Source organism: Typopeltis vanoorti, chromosome 4 (assembly GCF_054136105.1).
Source record: "Typopeltis vanoorti isolate ZY-2024b chromosome 4, IOZ_Tvanoo_1.0, whole genome shotgun sequence".
NCBI lineage: Eukaryota > Metazoa > Arthropoda > Arachnida > Uropygi > Thelyphonidae > Typopeltis > Typopeltis vanoorti.
The window spans coordinates 105,572,986-105,590,871 of NC_143552.1; the positions used below are offsets into that span (position 1 = coordinate 105,572,986).

The following is a 17,886-nucleotide window of genomic DNA, read 5'->3' on the forward strand; positions in this document are numbered from 1 at the left end:
TACACACGAAGTAGTTCTTGAGTAGAGTTCGCAAACTGCTGGTCTAGTGCCCTGGGACGTTAGGCATACGATCGAACGTTTGCTATTACGTAAGTACGTGAGCAGCTGGGCAACCCACAACTATTCTATCTTCTCTCCATGGGTGGAGCCAATTAGCAGCAACCTCCGTGCTCACAAATTAAAATCACCATAAAACGAGTCAGTAAAGTTAGAAATGAGCTGCGCATGAAGTCTATTAGGAGAGCAAAACCTTCTTTCCACCCCCCCTTCTCCTCGGGGAGATCGAAGGGAGGTGGGGTGTCTCTAACTACATCTCTGTACCTCTGACATATCTTAGCTGGAGTCATGTCTACGTGTTTTTGTATCCCCAAGGAAGAACGTGGATCGGTTGTTTGGGTTTCGCAAACCAGTGTTCCAGCCGAGTGTTGACAGCTCACTGTTGTAGGCAAGTCACGTGACCGACAGTGGCCTCCCACAATTTCTGAAAGTAAGGGACCGGTTTAGGTCTAACACACACCCAAATTAACTTAAAAGGCAAAATAATTAACAGTTGATCAGGGCTGTAGCACTCAGAACGATCAGTTTATACATGATTTAAAAGCAGATTGAAGATTAGAGGTCTAAAAGCTTCTCAAGGTCAAAAGAACTTTCATTCTTATAAAAGAAATGGTAAAATTAGATTGCGCCTGCACATGATATGTGTGCATGACTATTGCACTAAACAATCCTCGCGATCTCCTACAGGCACAATTTTAACCACATTTCAGCAGTTCACTGATTGTGAGCTGCTGAATTAGACACCAGGTTAATTGCTAGCTATAACAGACATCACATGATAATGTCCTGATTATCTTTCTTTCAGAGCATAAGCAGAGCAAAGGAGACCTCTAATATTAAACTAATTATTGCTTGTCACTTCTGTTTATGAGTATTTATTATTAGTAGCAAAGTCGGCTTGTAGATGTAAGAAAATATGTTTTGATATTACATTCCTGGTCATAGGATTTAGAAGCCAGGTTGAAACCGATTTTTTTTTTTAAATTCCAAGTTCTTTATTGTGGGTTTTCCAAAATAACTAAAACGCTATTCAATTCAAATCTCATTAAATTCCACTATGTCATAATTGACAGAACAATGATTTCAACTGTGGGACTCATCCTTCACAAAGAAGAGCCGTAGCTCAGTCGGTTTCGACGATGCAAATGAAGGTGAGTTAGCCGGTCTCATGCGAAGATAGAAGGGTTTTTTTTTTTTCGTCCGAAAACTCGGGTTTTTCAGTCATTAGAACACACGCAATTAACGTACATAATACATTGGATCCATAGCCTGAGTTACTTCGGCCGTAAATCCAAATAAACCAAACCTCACAAAGGAGACAGATGGAAAGAGGGACTAAACCTTCCTTTCTAAAATTCTTATTAATTAAAAAAGAGACAAAATAAAATTAGTTTCAACATAACAATCTAAAAACCATGACCCTGTTTACTTTTTTTATTATGAGTATGCATTATGTAAAACCTTTCGCCTCTTTCGTTGGTTATTGGTTGTAACATATACCCACTGTTTTTTTATATATATATATAGTACTGATTTCTGGAGAGAGAGAGAGAGAGAGAGAGAGAGAGAGAGAGAGAGAGAGAGAGAGTTGTGTCAATTAATTCAAAAAATAAGTTCTTGGGAATTATACAAAACGATCGCAAATAAATGAATAAAACATTGAATATCGTAAGTCATCTTTGAGAAAACTATTGAAATCGAAACTCAAAATTATGAAAAAAGTTTATAAGCTCTGCAACTTGAGCATGCATGCATTAACTATTTTGATGCTTAACCAACGAGTTCAACTGTGTATGTTATCTAAGAAAGAAGGAATAAAACTAACAACGTTTAAAAGTATTTTAATTTACTAACTTAAAAAAAAAATAGCACAAATATTAAATTGAGTATTCGAGTTTGTTTAACTCATAAGCTAATTGGAGGGGTTGGGGGGGGGGTTGAGGGAAGCGTGATCATTAGGTGCATTCACAAAAATAGCTATAGTCCCAGATCATATCGTAAGTCCTTTCAATAACTCTACTTCCTGATAAAGACAACAGACAAACCAAATAGGGCAAGGTAAGAAACTTTATGGTGATGAAGAAGTTGTTTTTCGAAGGTCAATGTACATGGCTTCACGAAACAGAAAATTATTTTAATTTCGGGGCTGTGTTTTTTATTCTTTAGAGCAATGTCTTCGTGATTGATTTCACTTTTTTTTTAACTGTCAAAAGTCTTGAAGGCGACGGATACTATCTCGACATGATCAGCGGCTACTAAAACATGTCTTATCTCCTCTTCATCGAGACTAGGGGAAATGACGGATGGAGATATCGGCCGCAGATAAAGCTGGTTATTAACTGACTTCATTATAATACACGGTTAATCTGATCCTATTTTTCATTTTGTTAAGGAGCAATTATTAAGGTCGAACGTAGTTGGTTACTTGATCCCGTTATAGTTCAGATCAATACTAACTTTCTTTGTATTTCGTGTAGTGAACTGCAGAAAGAATTAATACTGAATCTTTTGAAATTTACTTAGCTAAATTACGCATAATAAGCAATTGAAATGCTACGTGTCTACTATTTGTGCTTTTACTTTGTAGCTTCTTTTTTGTAACGATCATACTCGTGCACAGAATCTAGGTTTTCATCTTCGAAACATGAAAATTGATCGAACATGTTCATCTAGATGATAACAAAAACGAAAATAAATTACAATTCATAAGTACTGAAAACAGCCACTTTTTGTTGTTAAAAATGCTGTTAGATTATTTTTAAATTTATATCCTAGTATTAAGTGTTCATGTTGCCAATATCCTGTGCAGAATATCTGTTCGAGGGTACCAACAGTACAGGGTAAGGTCAGAATGAGAGAGAGAGAGAGAAGAGACGTTAAAACTATGGAAGTGGTTCTCCTCGACCTATCCATCGAGTGAAGGATGGTTTTTCAAAAAAAGTCACGCACGCGCTTACAGTAATACATTGGTTGCTCTACTACTGAAAGGTGAGATGAGACGTGGTAACATTCCAACTGGTTGTCAATGCTGCTAAAGTGATACCAGCAAATGCATCAGAAATAGAAAGGAACTAGAATTTCCAGTTTTTACCACCTATTATTGTTTCACATATAAGTTTTGAAACAATATATTTCATATTTGTGGCAATACCTTTTAATATTTTGTAGTTATGCATTTTGATTTCTGATAATGTTTGCGTGCATAATTTGAAACCATTAGAATTATCTCGGGAATCATCCTCATGAGGAGGAAGGGACGCTACGGAGAGAAGATAGTTGTAGAAATTTTATTTTTCGTTGGCTCAGGAATAAATTATATTTGATAAGAAAGTATATTCTTGTTTTTATCCATTATGAAAGCATGCGCAAACAAAGGTGTGTGTGTGCGTGTGTGAAAAGGATAGAAAGAAAAAAAATGCAAAAGTATAACAAATAACAAAATGTAAGGATTAGCGATGAGGAGAGAGAGAGAGAGAGAGAGAGAGGGAGAAGTTTAGTTGACGAAGATTATTTTGTGTTGGGAAGGGGAGGGCTGTATGAATGTTTTTTTTTTTTTTTGAGGGGGGGGATTCAAGAAAACAGTATCTGCTTCTTTACACTAATACTGATGCCGCGCGCTTTTGTTTCAAAAAAATCACACAGGCTTCTGCATCATTTCGATATTTTCAGAAGAAGAAGAAGATGTTCAGCCTATCAGTAGCAAAACGTAAGGAAAAACCTGTTTGTATTTAGGGGATTTAAATGCAGAAGAAACTGAGGCATCTTTTTTTTTTTTTTTTTTTTTTCACAATCGTGAATTTCTCGTTTTACTTAAATTCTTGAGGTCAAAGCATTTTCCCGCATGACGGAACTGGAAATGTTTTCAATGAAACGTTCCTTAAAAAAAAAAAAAGAGAAAAAGAAATACAAAAATTGTACTGTGAGAAGACAAGAGAAGCGAGGCATTTGCACAATAACTTCGTACAATATTTTATACAAGTGACAAAGTTCTTTCAGCACCGAAAATAACACTAGGAAAAAAAAATCAAGAATATACTTCAGTAGTGACATTTTCCCAAAAGAAAAGCAGCAACAAATAAACGATGAAAAAATTTCTGGCCAAATAATTCAAATTATTGCATCGATGTAATTGAAAACTAATTATGATCTATATTTATGAATTTCCTTTCAATGTCGTTTTATTTCCGTATATAAACTGAATAAGAGCCGACGACCAGTACGTTCACAAGTTTGTTTAATCTGCCAGCTTTTCCTGCCGTCACTGCCCATCCAAGTGCAAAGTGCAGGTGAAAGCAAGGTGCAGACTGCTCTGGCAGCTCATGTTTCCTAACTTTAAAAGAAGACCTAAAATTCTTATATCTTTAAATAATCAATCATTTTTTCTCTCTCTCTCTCTCTCTCTCTCTCTTCAGGCATGAGCCCGAGTCATGTACCAAAGGCGTTTTCTGATAGTTATTTGAAGCAAATTTAAACTAACCAACAAACTATTACTCGAGTCGTCCCACATTCTCGAGTCAACTTTGATCTCTTTGCACATTTGTGTTTTATGACTATTTTTTATAGCTCAGTATTTTTATTTCTGGTTTTCAATGATCGCATGATTGTATTATACCTGGTAATAACTAATCAAATTTAGGTAAGCGTTTTTATGAACTCAGACTCACAGTGTAACCTCTAATAGAATTACTCCTCATGGGGATGAAAAATTAGATACAACGCGAATGTATAGAATGGCAAGGTGTGAAAAGAAATCGAGTTATCCAGGGATCATGTCATTAAAAGGTTATGTGATACTAAAAAGATGGATTTTCTTTCTGTTGGAGTCTGTTTAAGGAAAGGAAATAAACTCAATAACCCAATTTTTAGCTTTGTAAGCGCGTTTCCCCTATTAGGCCTTTAAAAACAGTGTCCCTTGAAGAATAATACAGCAAGAGAACCTTAAAATTTTAAATGCGGATATAAGTTTATGAGAGTTGGTTAGAACCCCCCCCCCTCCCCCGCCTTGTGCTATTACTGGAAACACAGGTGTGTCATGCACGACAGAACGTTGGCTCCGAAATCCATACTGCCTACATTTAGAGAGATATAGGGAGAGAGAGAGAGAGAGAGAGAGAGATTTTAATTCAGCATAGATTAATATTTTTTTTTACCTATATCTGTGGAGAAATTCCTCATCACTGCACATTCCAATGGACGTAAAACTAGCCTTACGTGGATACCTGCGTTGTTCATCTGTCTTAAAATTCTTCTTCTTTCGCTTATAATCCTAGTTGCGGATGCGCCGCTGTTTTCAAGACCATCCAGCAATCGTCGCCTCGGTCTTTTTTTTCTACTTCTCTTCCCTTTTGGCATCCAGTTCTTTACCTTGTCTATCTGTTATTCTGTATTCTTTCTGTATGATTTTTCCATTCTTCTTTCCGTTTTTGGATCCAGTCATTTGTTGGTTGTATAACCTTCAATTTTTCTTAATGTATTCATCTCAACGGTTTCATTCGTCTAATTTTTGTAGTTTCTGCAGCATATGTGCTAATACTGGTCTGAAAATCCTTTTGTATATTCTTACTTTGGTTTCTTCATGTATGTTCTCATTTCTCCAGATACAGATATCTTACTAGCTTTTGCTGCTTATTCTGGCACTTAATTTTTGTGGTGCTAGAGTTATTCAGTTCTATTTTTAAATATTTTATCTTACTCTTTTATTATTTTTTCTTTGATGTCTACTTTACATCTTCTTATATCCCTATTAAAATGACGACGAAAAGTAGCTATTTCCTAAAGAAAAGGTATCATACAGTAATGATTCCAGAAGCATCTCGTTAAAAGCCATTCAATGACCAAGATATTAGAGATAAACGCATGCCAATACAATTCGTCAATAACCGAATTAACAGCGCAACGGCTACAAACAGGAGGTAGATTGTTTATGGAGAGAGAGAGAGAGAGAGAGAGAGAGAGAATATTAATATTCAGTTATCAGTAGCAGTAGCAATATGATACCTCATGGGATGTCATTTACTAGTTGATGTGTATCTATATAATGATGGGAAAATATTGTGACCAGACTGACTTTGATTTGCGGTTATAATGGGAGCCAGACGGATCTCTAAGAATATCTCAGAAACAATTTTAGTAAGATGGTCACGTGCGAAAATATCTCAAATATACCGAAAATAGTGTAATAATGAACAACATATCAAATTAATGTGAATTCTTAACAGCTGTCCGATGTGAGAAGAGTCAGACGAAGAATTGACAGGATAGTCCAGTATAAGTATTACATCAAGTGAATAAATGAGCGATAGAACAGGGAATGCAAGGAAGTACATCTGACATCCTCCATTCAGAACGCTCGGATATACTTTTTTGGGGCATAACACTAGGCGACCACTGAGGACATTCTGGCTGCCCAACAAAAACAAGCAGCTAAGTGGTCGACTAAGTTGGTCGACAGAACGTTAACATTAGATACCAAAAAAAAGCCAAATGGAATGATGAATCTCACTTCCTGATTTTCATGCGCAGAAGGACATAGGTATGGAGACAACTGCAAGAAATCCACAGACTGTCACAGTTGGTCATAACGGTGCAAAAGCGGTGACGTTGGTATGGAGCGTTTGCCCGACACTCAGGTCCCTTAATACAACACAGCGTGCTGAATCGTCCACCTGAATTGAACATCGTCGACCAAGCATACTCGTTCATGTTGATTATTTACCTTGCATGTAATGGACGCCATTTCCAAAAGAATAATGCGCAATGCTACATGTTGCTTAGGAATGGTTACGGAAACACGATGGTGAATTCGCTTTAATAGATTAGTATCCTCAGTAGCCAGATTTCATACCCATTGATCACTTGTGAGATGTGATGGAATGAGATATTATTCATAATAGAGACCAAATACAAGAATTTTTCATATCCGCTTGGGAGGCAGGATACTTGTGGGGCCTCATAGTGGTCTATCAAGTTACAAAGCTGGTATCGCTAATAAACTGGCGTGTCATACCAGCGCAAAGGTTCGTTTTGAGTATCCAATACAGCAATAAGCATAGGATATAGTAGCGTAACTTCATATCTTCAGCGGAATACGATAATACACCATGAACATTTTTGCAAAGCTTTCTAACTATTAAATAAGGGTTGAAGAATTTTCACTGCTATAGCTTTCATTCAAAATTTCTTTATATCGATATGTAAATTAATCTCTCTCTCTCTCTCTCTCTCTCTCTCTTAGCTGAAAAGTTCTTATAATGTTCTTAGACGAAATTAGAACCAAGGTATTTATAACTGAAAGATAAATGCTGAGTCATTCTCACAACAGCGCTATAAAGGCGATGTTTCAGCCCATCTAGGGTGTTCCATGTCTGCAACAGGTGTGAATTTTGTCTGTCCATTGCCACTAAGTCCAAACAACAACAACAACCTCTTTCTATGTGAAGTGCACGCAGAGGTTGTCCAACTCTACTAATCAGCATTTTACTTTTTCTTCATAATGTTGCCTAAACAACATTATGAAAGTGGAGCATTCCAAATTGGCGTATCGATTTCTTTAAAATGGCTTGATATACATGAATAATACTTCAATATCCGCTTACGATTAACTTTAGAGTTAACCACCACAGTTTTCTTTTGCTATTATTAACAAATTTCACTCACTTGATAACAATACTCTCTCTTTCAAGGGGAGGATGTCACTATCTTCGACAACTCCAAATGGAAATGAAATTGGTCATTTTGTTGATTGATTTAGAACATACACACACACACACACACACACACACAAACTTTTTACCCTCTTATTATTCATTCATAACATGACGCGATCTTAAGCATAATAAAATACTGCACATCCATTTAATGTGAGGAACTTATTTTTAGATCAGGTTCTACTCATTTTTTTTTTTTTTTTAATTTTAACAGAGAGTTATTGAGAATCAACCTTCTAGTAAACATCCATACACTCCGAACCCAGTAATTGTTTTTCGACAGACACAGTATTCATATTTAAAGACTCTAACTAAACACTGGCTTCCGTTAAAACGACAAAAGTTGAAAGATTTGTTTTACCTTTCGCCCAGCTTCATTGTTATGTAGATTCATTAGAGCCCGCGCACGAAACTTTCCTCTGGCAGCACGGAGGTCTCGAGCGTCTACAAAGCTCTTAGAGAAGGCGGTACCATAGGCGACATTATCGGAACAGCCTGACCACTGGAACCCTTCGGGGGAGATTCCTCTGACTGTACGATCACAACCACACCGCCCAAGCAGTCCGCTGCTGCAAGCTCGGGTCACAGTATGGGCCACCCCTGCGGCTGAAATCGCGTGGACAAAGGCAGCTTCTCGAGTACCTAGTGAAGAAAGAAAGAAAGAAAGAAAAAAATGAAACACGAAAATTACTAGTTGAAGTGGAAAGCTTCCGAAGCAATGAGACAGGATAATAGTTACGGAGTTTTATGAAGCTCACCAAATGGTACAAGGCGAAAGTGATTCATGGCGTCAGAACTCCGACAATATAAAAGATGCACGCCAAAAACTCGTTTTGTGAAGATATATACAGTATGCAAGGATTGAAAGGAGGAACGATTTGTCCTACATCGTAAGACTGTCGCTCTTTGAGATAGCCGAATATCTCTCTAAACTGTGGTCGGAAGAGAGTAATAATCATAATAATAATAATAATAAAGTCTGATCAACACGGTTGAGATCGTATATTGTAGCCATGTCATCGATCCATAACCGGAAGAAAAAAAATTCTACTAGGCTGTTCAGATTTTTATTTTATTTATTTATTTATTTTTTTATTTTTTGAATGTGTCAGACAGCTTTGTATGAGTTTTATTTTATTTTTTAACCAAATATAAGTTCAGTGCACAATTCAAGTATGCTCAAGTATTCTTGTTGATCTATACAAATATAATGCTTTTAGACACTGTCAGACGACTATATAAACGTAAATAAGTTAAGCCTAGTGAATTGGGAAGCACTTTTAGTGCACTATCGATGTTCGCTATCGGCTGGAGATTGAAATAAAAAAAAAAGGCCTTCAGACTGATGACTATTTACAATCATCAAGTGTACGCATTTTTTATAGAAGAAAAAAATTTCAGAATATGACATATAACATCGAAAAACTGTTCAAAAAGCGGAAGTGATAGTCTATGTGGTCTTGAGGGAGAGGGAGAGAGAGAGAGAGAGAGAGAGAGAGAGAGAGAGAGAGAGAGAGAGAGAGAGACTGTTATTCACTTCCGAGCCCTTCCCTCAACTAAATAAAATGGATGTTGTGAGAGCCCTATTCCCTATATTATCTTCAACAATTTTTACATTCGTTGACTAAAGTGGACGAATGTTTTTTTTTTTTTTTTCATAATTCGCTTTATGTTTATTCTATATTTACATGGGATTGTCCGTCTATTTTTACGAAAAACAGTTTTAAAATCGAAAGTACTGCAACAAATGGCATATGTGCTAGTTTTTACACAAACGAATGAACTTTAAATGTGCATATTTCTCAAACGAAATTGCTGATCGTTACCTAAGACAGTTCACCTATTCAAAATGTGCAAAATTTGACAGGGATTCGTATGCAACGAATACGAATCTATCAGGCTAAACTGGCTTCATGATAAATGCATCAATTGGTGGTCATATAATCATTTTAAAGAGACTGGTAATATTGAGAAACGTAAGCGGATAGGACGCCTAAGAATTCATTAAATGCCCATGTCGGAAGATGTGGCTGGGCGGAAAAGAATCAATTGCTGGCCACCGCGTAGTAATACTGACCATAAAATCTTCGATTTTTTTTTTTTTTTTTTTGTGCTTAAAATATTTTATTTCTAAATCCTGCTTTTCTTCATTTGCCTGGTTTTGGCGTACTTCGCCAAATTATTATCATCCATTTCCTTTATATACATATATTTAAAAAAAAAAAAAGCTTCCCTCGTGTTTTCATTAATCTTTCGTATGTACGCAGGAGCTACTGGATTTGGCAGTTATGGAAAAGCTTGGATCTTGTTAGCATTCAACTACAAAAGAAGTGCTATGAATAATAAGTTAAAGGGAGGTCAAGAGAAAAAGATAATCATATGTTTCTGTTTAAAAAAAAAATAAGAAAAAGCGGAACGATCTTTAGCTATGGTTTGCTTGTTTATATATTAATTTTGAAGAGATTATTGCAGTATATAGTTTTTAAGAACTACTGACAAAGCAAAGCATTTTCTGTTTGCATTCGAAAAATAATTTACAATTTATTATAATCAAACGAAAATGAATTGGCAGTAAGATCCTGCTTTTACTGTTGAATTCGAATCAAAATGCAAAATAATAATTGAAACATTGATTGCTTCTAAACGAATGGCTCTCTCTGAATATCCAATTCTTTTCCCACAGTTCTCATCTCGTTTTTTTTTTTTTTTTTTTACCATTTCAACTGATATGCAACTTCTCTCAAGCTTCGTTGGTAGCTGTCGCCTACACCCTATGCCAGTTCCTTTCATCTATCACTAGTCATACACGAAACCCCCACACTCCCGGGACTCAGCTAGACCACAACTCTGGCTGACCTTTGAAGAAGAATTAATTTTCACGAAGACAACAAGGTGGCTTCAGGTGGTAATCCCTCTCCGGGGAGTTGTTGTACCTCTTCAAAGGCTCTTCTTGAGATGACATGGGGGGTGGGGGGAACCTTAACTTCGTCAGCATGCGGGAGGGCCGTCGATTGCCCATCGTCGATGACGGCGTCATGCTGTAACACAAGGTGGGTTAACTGACCTCTCTGTGCTTACTGTGTAGGAGGTGGGGAGCGCACGAGAGGGGCTCATCATAGCTTGATGCAAATGTGTAATCGGGGTTGGGAGCGTATACACCTCTCCTTTCCATATAAACAGTTTCGGAGCAGTACTTTTTATAAGTGTAATGGCGTCGTCTCATAAATTGTGTCCTCGATTAAAAAAAAAAAAAGTTTTAAGATTAAAAATTTACGAAATCCAGTTGCGGTAAACGTGCGTGCACTTCACGCATGTAAAACTTCGATACCAAAATAAGGTTTTCGAAAGAAAAAAAAAAATGACATAGATATTTGGAATTCTTTCAAGACATTAAGAAATCTAGTTATTATTTTTAGGATGCTTGAATCACATACTAGTTTATCGAAAGTAATAACTACCGCAAAACCCCACAAGATAAGGAAAAAATACTGCAGCGATAATGAAAGCTCTCAGCGGTATCATCGAAGATTATTGAAGAGGAAAGACAAGGGGAGATGGGGGGGGTCGTATTGTGTTATTACCTGAACCAGACATGTTTTTGCTTCCCTTGATATCTGCTTCAACTGTACTCCAGAGAGAGAGAGAGAGAGAGAGAGAGAGAGAGAGAGAGAGAGAGAGAGAGAGAGAGAGAGAGAGAGAGAGAGAGAGAGAATCTGTTATTTTTATTTAAAGTTAAAGTTAAAGTTTTATTTAATTTAAAGCCCAACGTTCACGTGAATCCAGATTTTTCACTTTGAATTATTATCTGTGAAAGTGATACAGTATTTGAATTTAAGTAATTAACAAAAAAAAGACTGGTAATATTCTGCTAATCAGATTTAATTAGAGTCTTTTCAATTGGTTCTCTTAAGTTTCATCTTAATTATATAGGACTTCTTCAGGTGTAAAACGGAAACTAGTAGACAAAAAAATAGTAAAAGATTAACAAGGTGACAACCATTATATAGCTATACAAGAATCTAATGCATTTAAAAATATTTCCAATTATGTAATGCATTGTAGAGCACGCTGTGGGTGCTCACGTGTTCGCGTTTAGATGTTTGGCTAGCTATGACTAGGATGCATTCCGACAAGTTGATAACAGATTTTATGGTTATTTGAGTTCTAATTCTATTTCTAAGGATTTCCATATGTTATAGCAGCGGTGTAATAGTTCGGACTTATAACTCTTGATGTCTCACTGCTAAGGCGTTTTTGTGAGTCAGCTGAAGAGAAAACATGGATGACACAATTGAGACCTCACTTCTTTGGTATTCAATATCTCTAATATGTTCTTCAATGGATTGCTCAATAGATTTTTCAATCTGTTGATAGTGATGTCCTGCATTCGCACCATAGTCGGTAAACACTTAGATGTCAGTAGGCTATGTCGAATTTTACCGATGGAAGTAGTGATCGCTTCCTGATAAAGGGAGTGAATAGTGTTTTGATATGTTCGCTAAGTATTTTTGTAAGTTTTATGGAAAAAGAGGTAATACATGTATATGGAAGATTAATAAAACCTTTCAATTCCTCATCATTGGAAGAACCTCGAATCGCCTATCAATTAAGCAGTCTTGAGACAATGTATTCATTGTAGCCATTTTGTAGAAAAATGTTTATTTATTTATTTTATTGAATTTCCTTAGCCAGCAAGACCCTACCGGTGGCTCTTTTGATCATTACAGACCTCAAAAATCGGGCATTATTTCTTATGCTGCCCTTTCATATTTCCATGATAACAAAAATTTCTGCTTGCATGTATACTAGGCAGCTGAGTAGCCAATAAATATTATCCTGTTAATAACGAGGAATATCTAGTTTATAGTCATTGTGTACAGTGTTCTAATTAAATACAGTACGTTCTGTATTTACTTAAAGCATGATCCGAGTACCTCACTGTTATTTTTAATAACAGTGAGGTACTCGGTACTTCAAATAACTAAAGTAGGTACTTTTAATAACTAAAGGACTGTACTACCATTAACATGATCGAGTTTAGTTTATTATTAGCAATCAGATTTTATTACCATCCTTGTATCTTGATTAATATTGCATTATATGATATATTAATATTTAATATTTACATAGAGCCTCCGTAGCTCAGTCGGTATAGACGAAGGGTCGGAAAGATTTGCGTTCTATTCCCGTCCATGACGTGAGGAACTTTATCTGGTCTTTTTCTACCAAAGGTGAGTTATCCGGTCTCATAAGGAATTTGAGGGGTTTTTTCACTCGGGTTTTTCGTCCCTCAGAACAAGCAAATCGTCCCCGTGAACACACATCAATTCACAGTCATAAATACGTATTAATCCCTTATTAGGAAGGGTCAACTCGTCCTGAGGGAGGAAACTCTATACGAAATAAAATAAAAAAAATTACGTATTCATAAATGTTCTAGAGATTTCCTTTTTGTCTTATCATAACTTAAACAATACGAATTTGGCTGAATCCCCCCCCCCCCCACTACTTTCTGACTGGGATTCGCGTTGCAAAATTCTGATTATCAGTTAGTTATTCACATGTCATTTCAATGATGGACGCCCTAGGGTCATTTCCTTACCCCATGGATGCTGTTTCCACACAGAGTTAACAGAACAAACATCCATGCACACAGCGGGATTCAAACCTGCAACCTCTTGGGTGGAGAGCGAATACGCTAACAGCTAGGCTAACCGTATTATGCCTTGGAAACATAACGGGCACGCAGAAATTTGTACTCAGGTATCACGGATTCACTGATAGAAGATTATCCCTGGATTGAAATAGATGAATTTCTGGTAAACTGCTTCTACAATGATTGATAATAAGCAAAAGACAGGGTCAGTCTTTCAAAATTTCAGGAGTGGATTTGAGAACGTTAAGGAAACGGACATGGATAACGGATTTGTATATTTTTATACTGTCTATTATTATTATTATAATTATTATTTTATTTGGTTGAAGTTATCCTTTAAATCTTTTGACAGCTCCTACATTTCTTCCCAAAATTCTGGAGATCTACTCTTCCTTTATCTTCACATTTATGCAAACAAAGTTACGGCAAGCACATTTATTAAATATCAGATTTCAGTTTATATTTACAATATAATTTTTTGTTCTTCTTCGAGGGGGTAGAAATAGGATGGTTGGTTTTCGTGCGAAAATTATTTATTTATTTTTATTTTTTCCTGGACACAAATGCAAATTTAAACTCTGCATGAAATTTTCAAGACCCTTTTGAAGTTATTGCATGGAATTCTTTAATGTGAATTTAACAATTTCTATTAATATTCCCAAACAGTCTTGATTTCATTGATAAGGTCTGTCATATATAGCTTTGTATAAAGTTACTGCAACAGCCAGTCCTGTAAAAACTTTTCAATTACCAAAAATTTCCTTTTATAGTTTTTCATCCGTCGCAGTGAAATGTATGGCATGTATTTATTGTTATTTAGCAAATGCAGCACATCATTGGGATTTTTTTTTTTTAAAACAAAATAAGTTGGCCTCTTTCTCCCTCTTTATATCACTCGAACAATTACGTCATGCAAAAATAACTAAGCTAAATATTTAATTTTGATGACTCATTCTTTTATCACAAATTCAAAGTACTGATTAACCGCCAAAGTTAAAATCAGTGGGATACAAATAGTTTTCCTGTGTGTGTGTGTGTGTGTGTATGTGTGTGTGTGTGTGTGTGTGTGTGTGTGTGTGTGTAAGATATCAGAAATTTATGAATGCTTCATAATGGGAGTAGGGCAAGCTGTAAATTTCCAGTTATTAAAGTAATGGACGATTGGGCACACACACACACACTCACACAGTCTTAATCTTGCTGGTCACTCCTTCAACCCTTAACGCATGCATATTGTTACCGCAAGCTACATGCATATCAATATGTTTGTTTCCTTGTGTTCGACTTGGGAGGGGGGGGGGATGAAGGGACACGGAAGTGTCATTCGTGCTTTAAGATATACAATTACGTAGCACAGAACGTGACGGGAACGTAACACGAGATGTGATGGATTATTTAAAGAAATCACGACTGTTATTTGATACACTAGATGGCGTGTACCGATACTAAAAACTATTTCAGGTTTTAGGGTGGAAGCGAGAAAAAAAGTGCAAGACCAATCAGAGGACTCCGTGACTTTATCATTCGAAGCTCTTGTGTCGTAATCATAGGATAAGTGCCTTAAATCAATGATCTATTGTTTATAGAGGTAACGCACACCCTGATCAGCTAGTTTGAAGGTCTCACACAAGCGGAGGTGTCTGTGCATATCTTTTGCCCATCAGGTGTAAAAGGATGCTTCCTATAATGTGACATTAAGAAAATTTTCTCCATCGAGGGTCAACGACATAGCTGTGAATATAATACTCATCGGATTGCTGACTCCTGAAAAAGCCAATTGCCAATTAATTTGCCTTATCATCTTAATAACAGGATTTCACGGCGGACTCTATAATTATACGACATTGCATCCGTGTTGCCAGACAGAAATGAAAAATAAGAGGCGCGATCTTACAAGTTTGTCAACACCATGTGCGAATACTATCCTTCAGGCCCAATATGAGAGAGAGAGAGAGAGAGATGCAGTTCTGTTAGTAATATTTTATCTGATAATACCGAATCCGTATTTAAACAGACTGGATCTATCCGATGCTGGAAATCGGCAGCAACTGTCTGCTTTACGACATCTTAGTAAATTTCGAAAAAGGTGAGATTACTGGAATATGTTTTCCATGGTTAGCCAAACACCCCATTTGATGCCTGCTCATCTTTATCGCCTGTTTTATCTCATATGTTTATATTATATTAGCTTGAATCATATAACTGGATCTCTGAAAGAATAATAACGGCTAGACTTAAATAAGAAATTTATTACACTCATAGGAATATAGGCACCCTACAATAGTTTGAAAATCACCAACAGCTTCTTTAAATATAAAGATTTACATAAATATACATGGGAAGCCAGAGGATATAAAAGCATTATTGACTATATAATAGTGAGTGAGTGAAAAACTAAAGAAGTTGGCAAGAAATTGCAGAGTATTGAGAGAATGCAACATTGACTCAGACTACTTTTATTAATCAGTACTATTAAGATCCCAAACCAGAGAAATAGAAACAATACAAAAACATAAAAACAAAAGCAGGAGCAATTTTAGATAGAACTGTTACAGCAAAATAGTATCAGAGAACAATATGAAAGAAGACTTACAATCATACAAAGAAAATAAATGAAAATAGATTACAGATATAGAAAATGAATGGCAAAACATTAAACAAATAGTAAAACAGGCAGCATATGAAGCCATAGGAACAAAATGGCGAAGAAAAAGGAAGGAACTAAGAATCTGGAACCCAGAAATAGAATCTTTAATAAGAAAGAAAAAAATATATACTTTAAGTGGTTAAACAAGTTAAACAAGAGAACCATAGGAATATAAAAGAATCAGAACAATAACAAGAAGAGAAACCAGGAAAATCAGAAGACAAGACTGGGAAAAATTTGTATCAAGATTAGAGCATGACATAAATGGACCTCAACTAAACAGCCATAAAATCATTAAAAAATGACTCATGAAACAAAGGATAATCTACAATTAGAAGGCCCTTCCACAAAAGAATGGACCAATCACTACACCCAACTTCTAAACAATAATAATCAAATTGAAATAAAACAAGTAACAAGTCAAGAAACAAATGAAGAACCAATACAGTTAAATGATCTAAAGAAAAAAAAAATTAAAAAATAGAAAAGCTACAGGAGAAGATGAAATTAATTCAGAACTATACAAATACAGCTTTTAAATTACACCATTTAAATTACGATTAATTAAATTTTTAAACAAAATATGGGAAGAAGGAAACATCCCACAAGAATAGTCAGCAATAGTCATAAACATATTCAAAAAAAGGAAACAGAAAGGATTGCGGAAATTACAGAGGAATATCCTTAGTAAATACATGCTATAAAATATATCTAAATATAATTAAAAGTAAATTAGTACTATGGGCCGAGGAAATTGTTGGAGAAGAAAAGGAATCACAGATCCCACATTTATACTCAAACAAATGATAGTAAAAATAATAGAATTTAATATGCTGACATATATGATCAAATCAACAGAAAAAAAAAAATTAATGCATATACTATATGAATTGAAAGTTCCACCTCAAACCACAAAAGCAATGGCAAATATAATGGAAGAAAGTTATATTAAAATTAAAATTAATAATGAAACAACCTAAAAAATTAAAACCGAAAATAAGTGGATTATCACCGATACTCTTCAATATATATATATATATGTGTGTGTGTGCGTGTGTGTGTGTGTGGAAAAAATTTCAAGAGAATGGAGGGAACAAAATCATAGGAATTAAAATGGGAAATGAAGAATTAAACCAGCCTTTTGTATGCTGAATCAAGTTATTTTCGCTGAAAATGAAGACCAATTACAGAAAAATCTACACGTATTGAACAAAACAATAGAACAGTATGACATGAAAATCTCAATAAATAAAACGAAATCAAATATCATTTCAAGGCAAATAATTAAAAGATGCAAACTAGTCATCCACAACAAAGTAATAGAACAAGTGAACAAATTTAAATATCTGGGAAATTACATAAGCCCCAATGGAGAAATCGACATTGCTTATAAAAAGGAAAAATTCCTAGCAGTCATTGGAACTTTGAACAAACACTTCAATAAACAGATGCCGAGAACAACCCAAATAAAACAATAGCCAAACCAGTTCTGAAATATGGCAGTGAAAAATGGACTTGGGGAGAACGAGATAAAAGACAAGTGGAAGTTGCAGAAATGAAGTTCCTAAGATCGCTCACAGGCTATAAAAGAATAGACAAAATAAGGAAAGAAGAAATGAGAAATGTAGAAGAAAGAACTGGAAAAACCACATAGATAGAATGAATGAGGACAGATGGCCAAATATTGCTTGGAAATATAAACCAAAAGGACACCAATCAAGAGGAAGACCCAGTAGAAGATGGCAGAAGACTTTTTGAAAACGTTACAGGCAAACAAGTGCCTAATACGGGAAGAAGGAGAGTTTATATTAGCAGTGTAA

The 17,886-nt window shown here is 35.6% G+C and overlaps 1 protein-coding gene across 1 annotated transcript in view; it reads right to left on the bottom strand.

The window, feature by feature from the left end:
- Positions 1-17,886, bottom strand: part of LOC150107573 (protein Wnt-4-like) — a 150,678-nt gene that overhangs the window by 18,787 nt on the left and 114,005 nt on the right. The window contains exon 3 of the mRNA XM_090391393.1: positions 8,125-8,405. Within this exon, the coding sequence (XP_090247519.1) occupies positions 8,125-8,405 (281 nt within the window). The remainder of the gene's footprint in view (positions 1-8,124; positions 8,406-17,886) is intronic.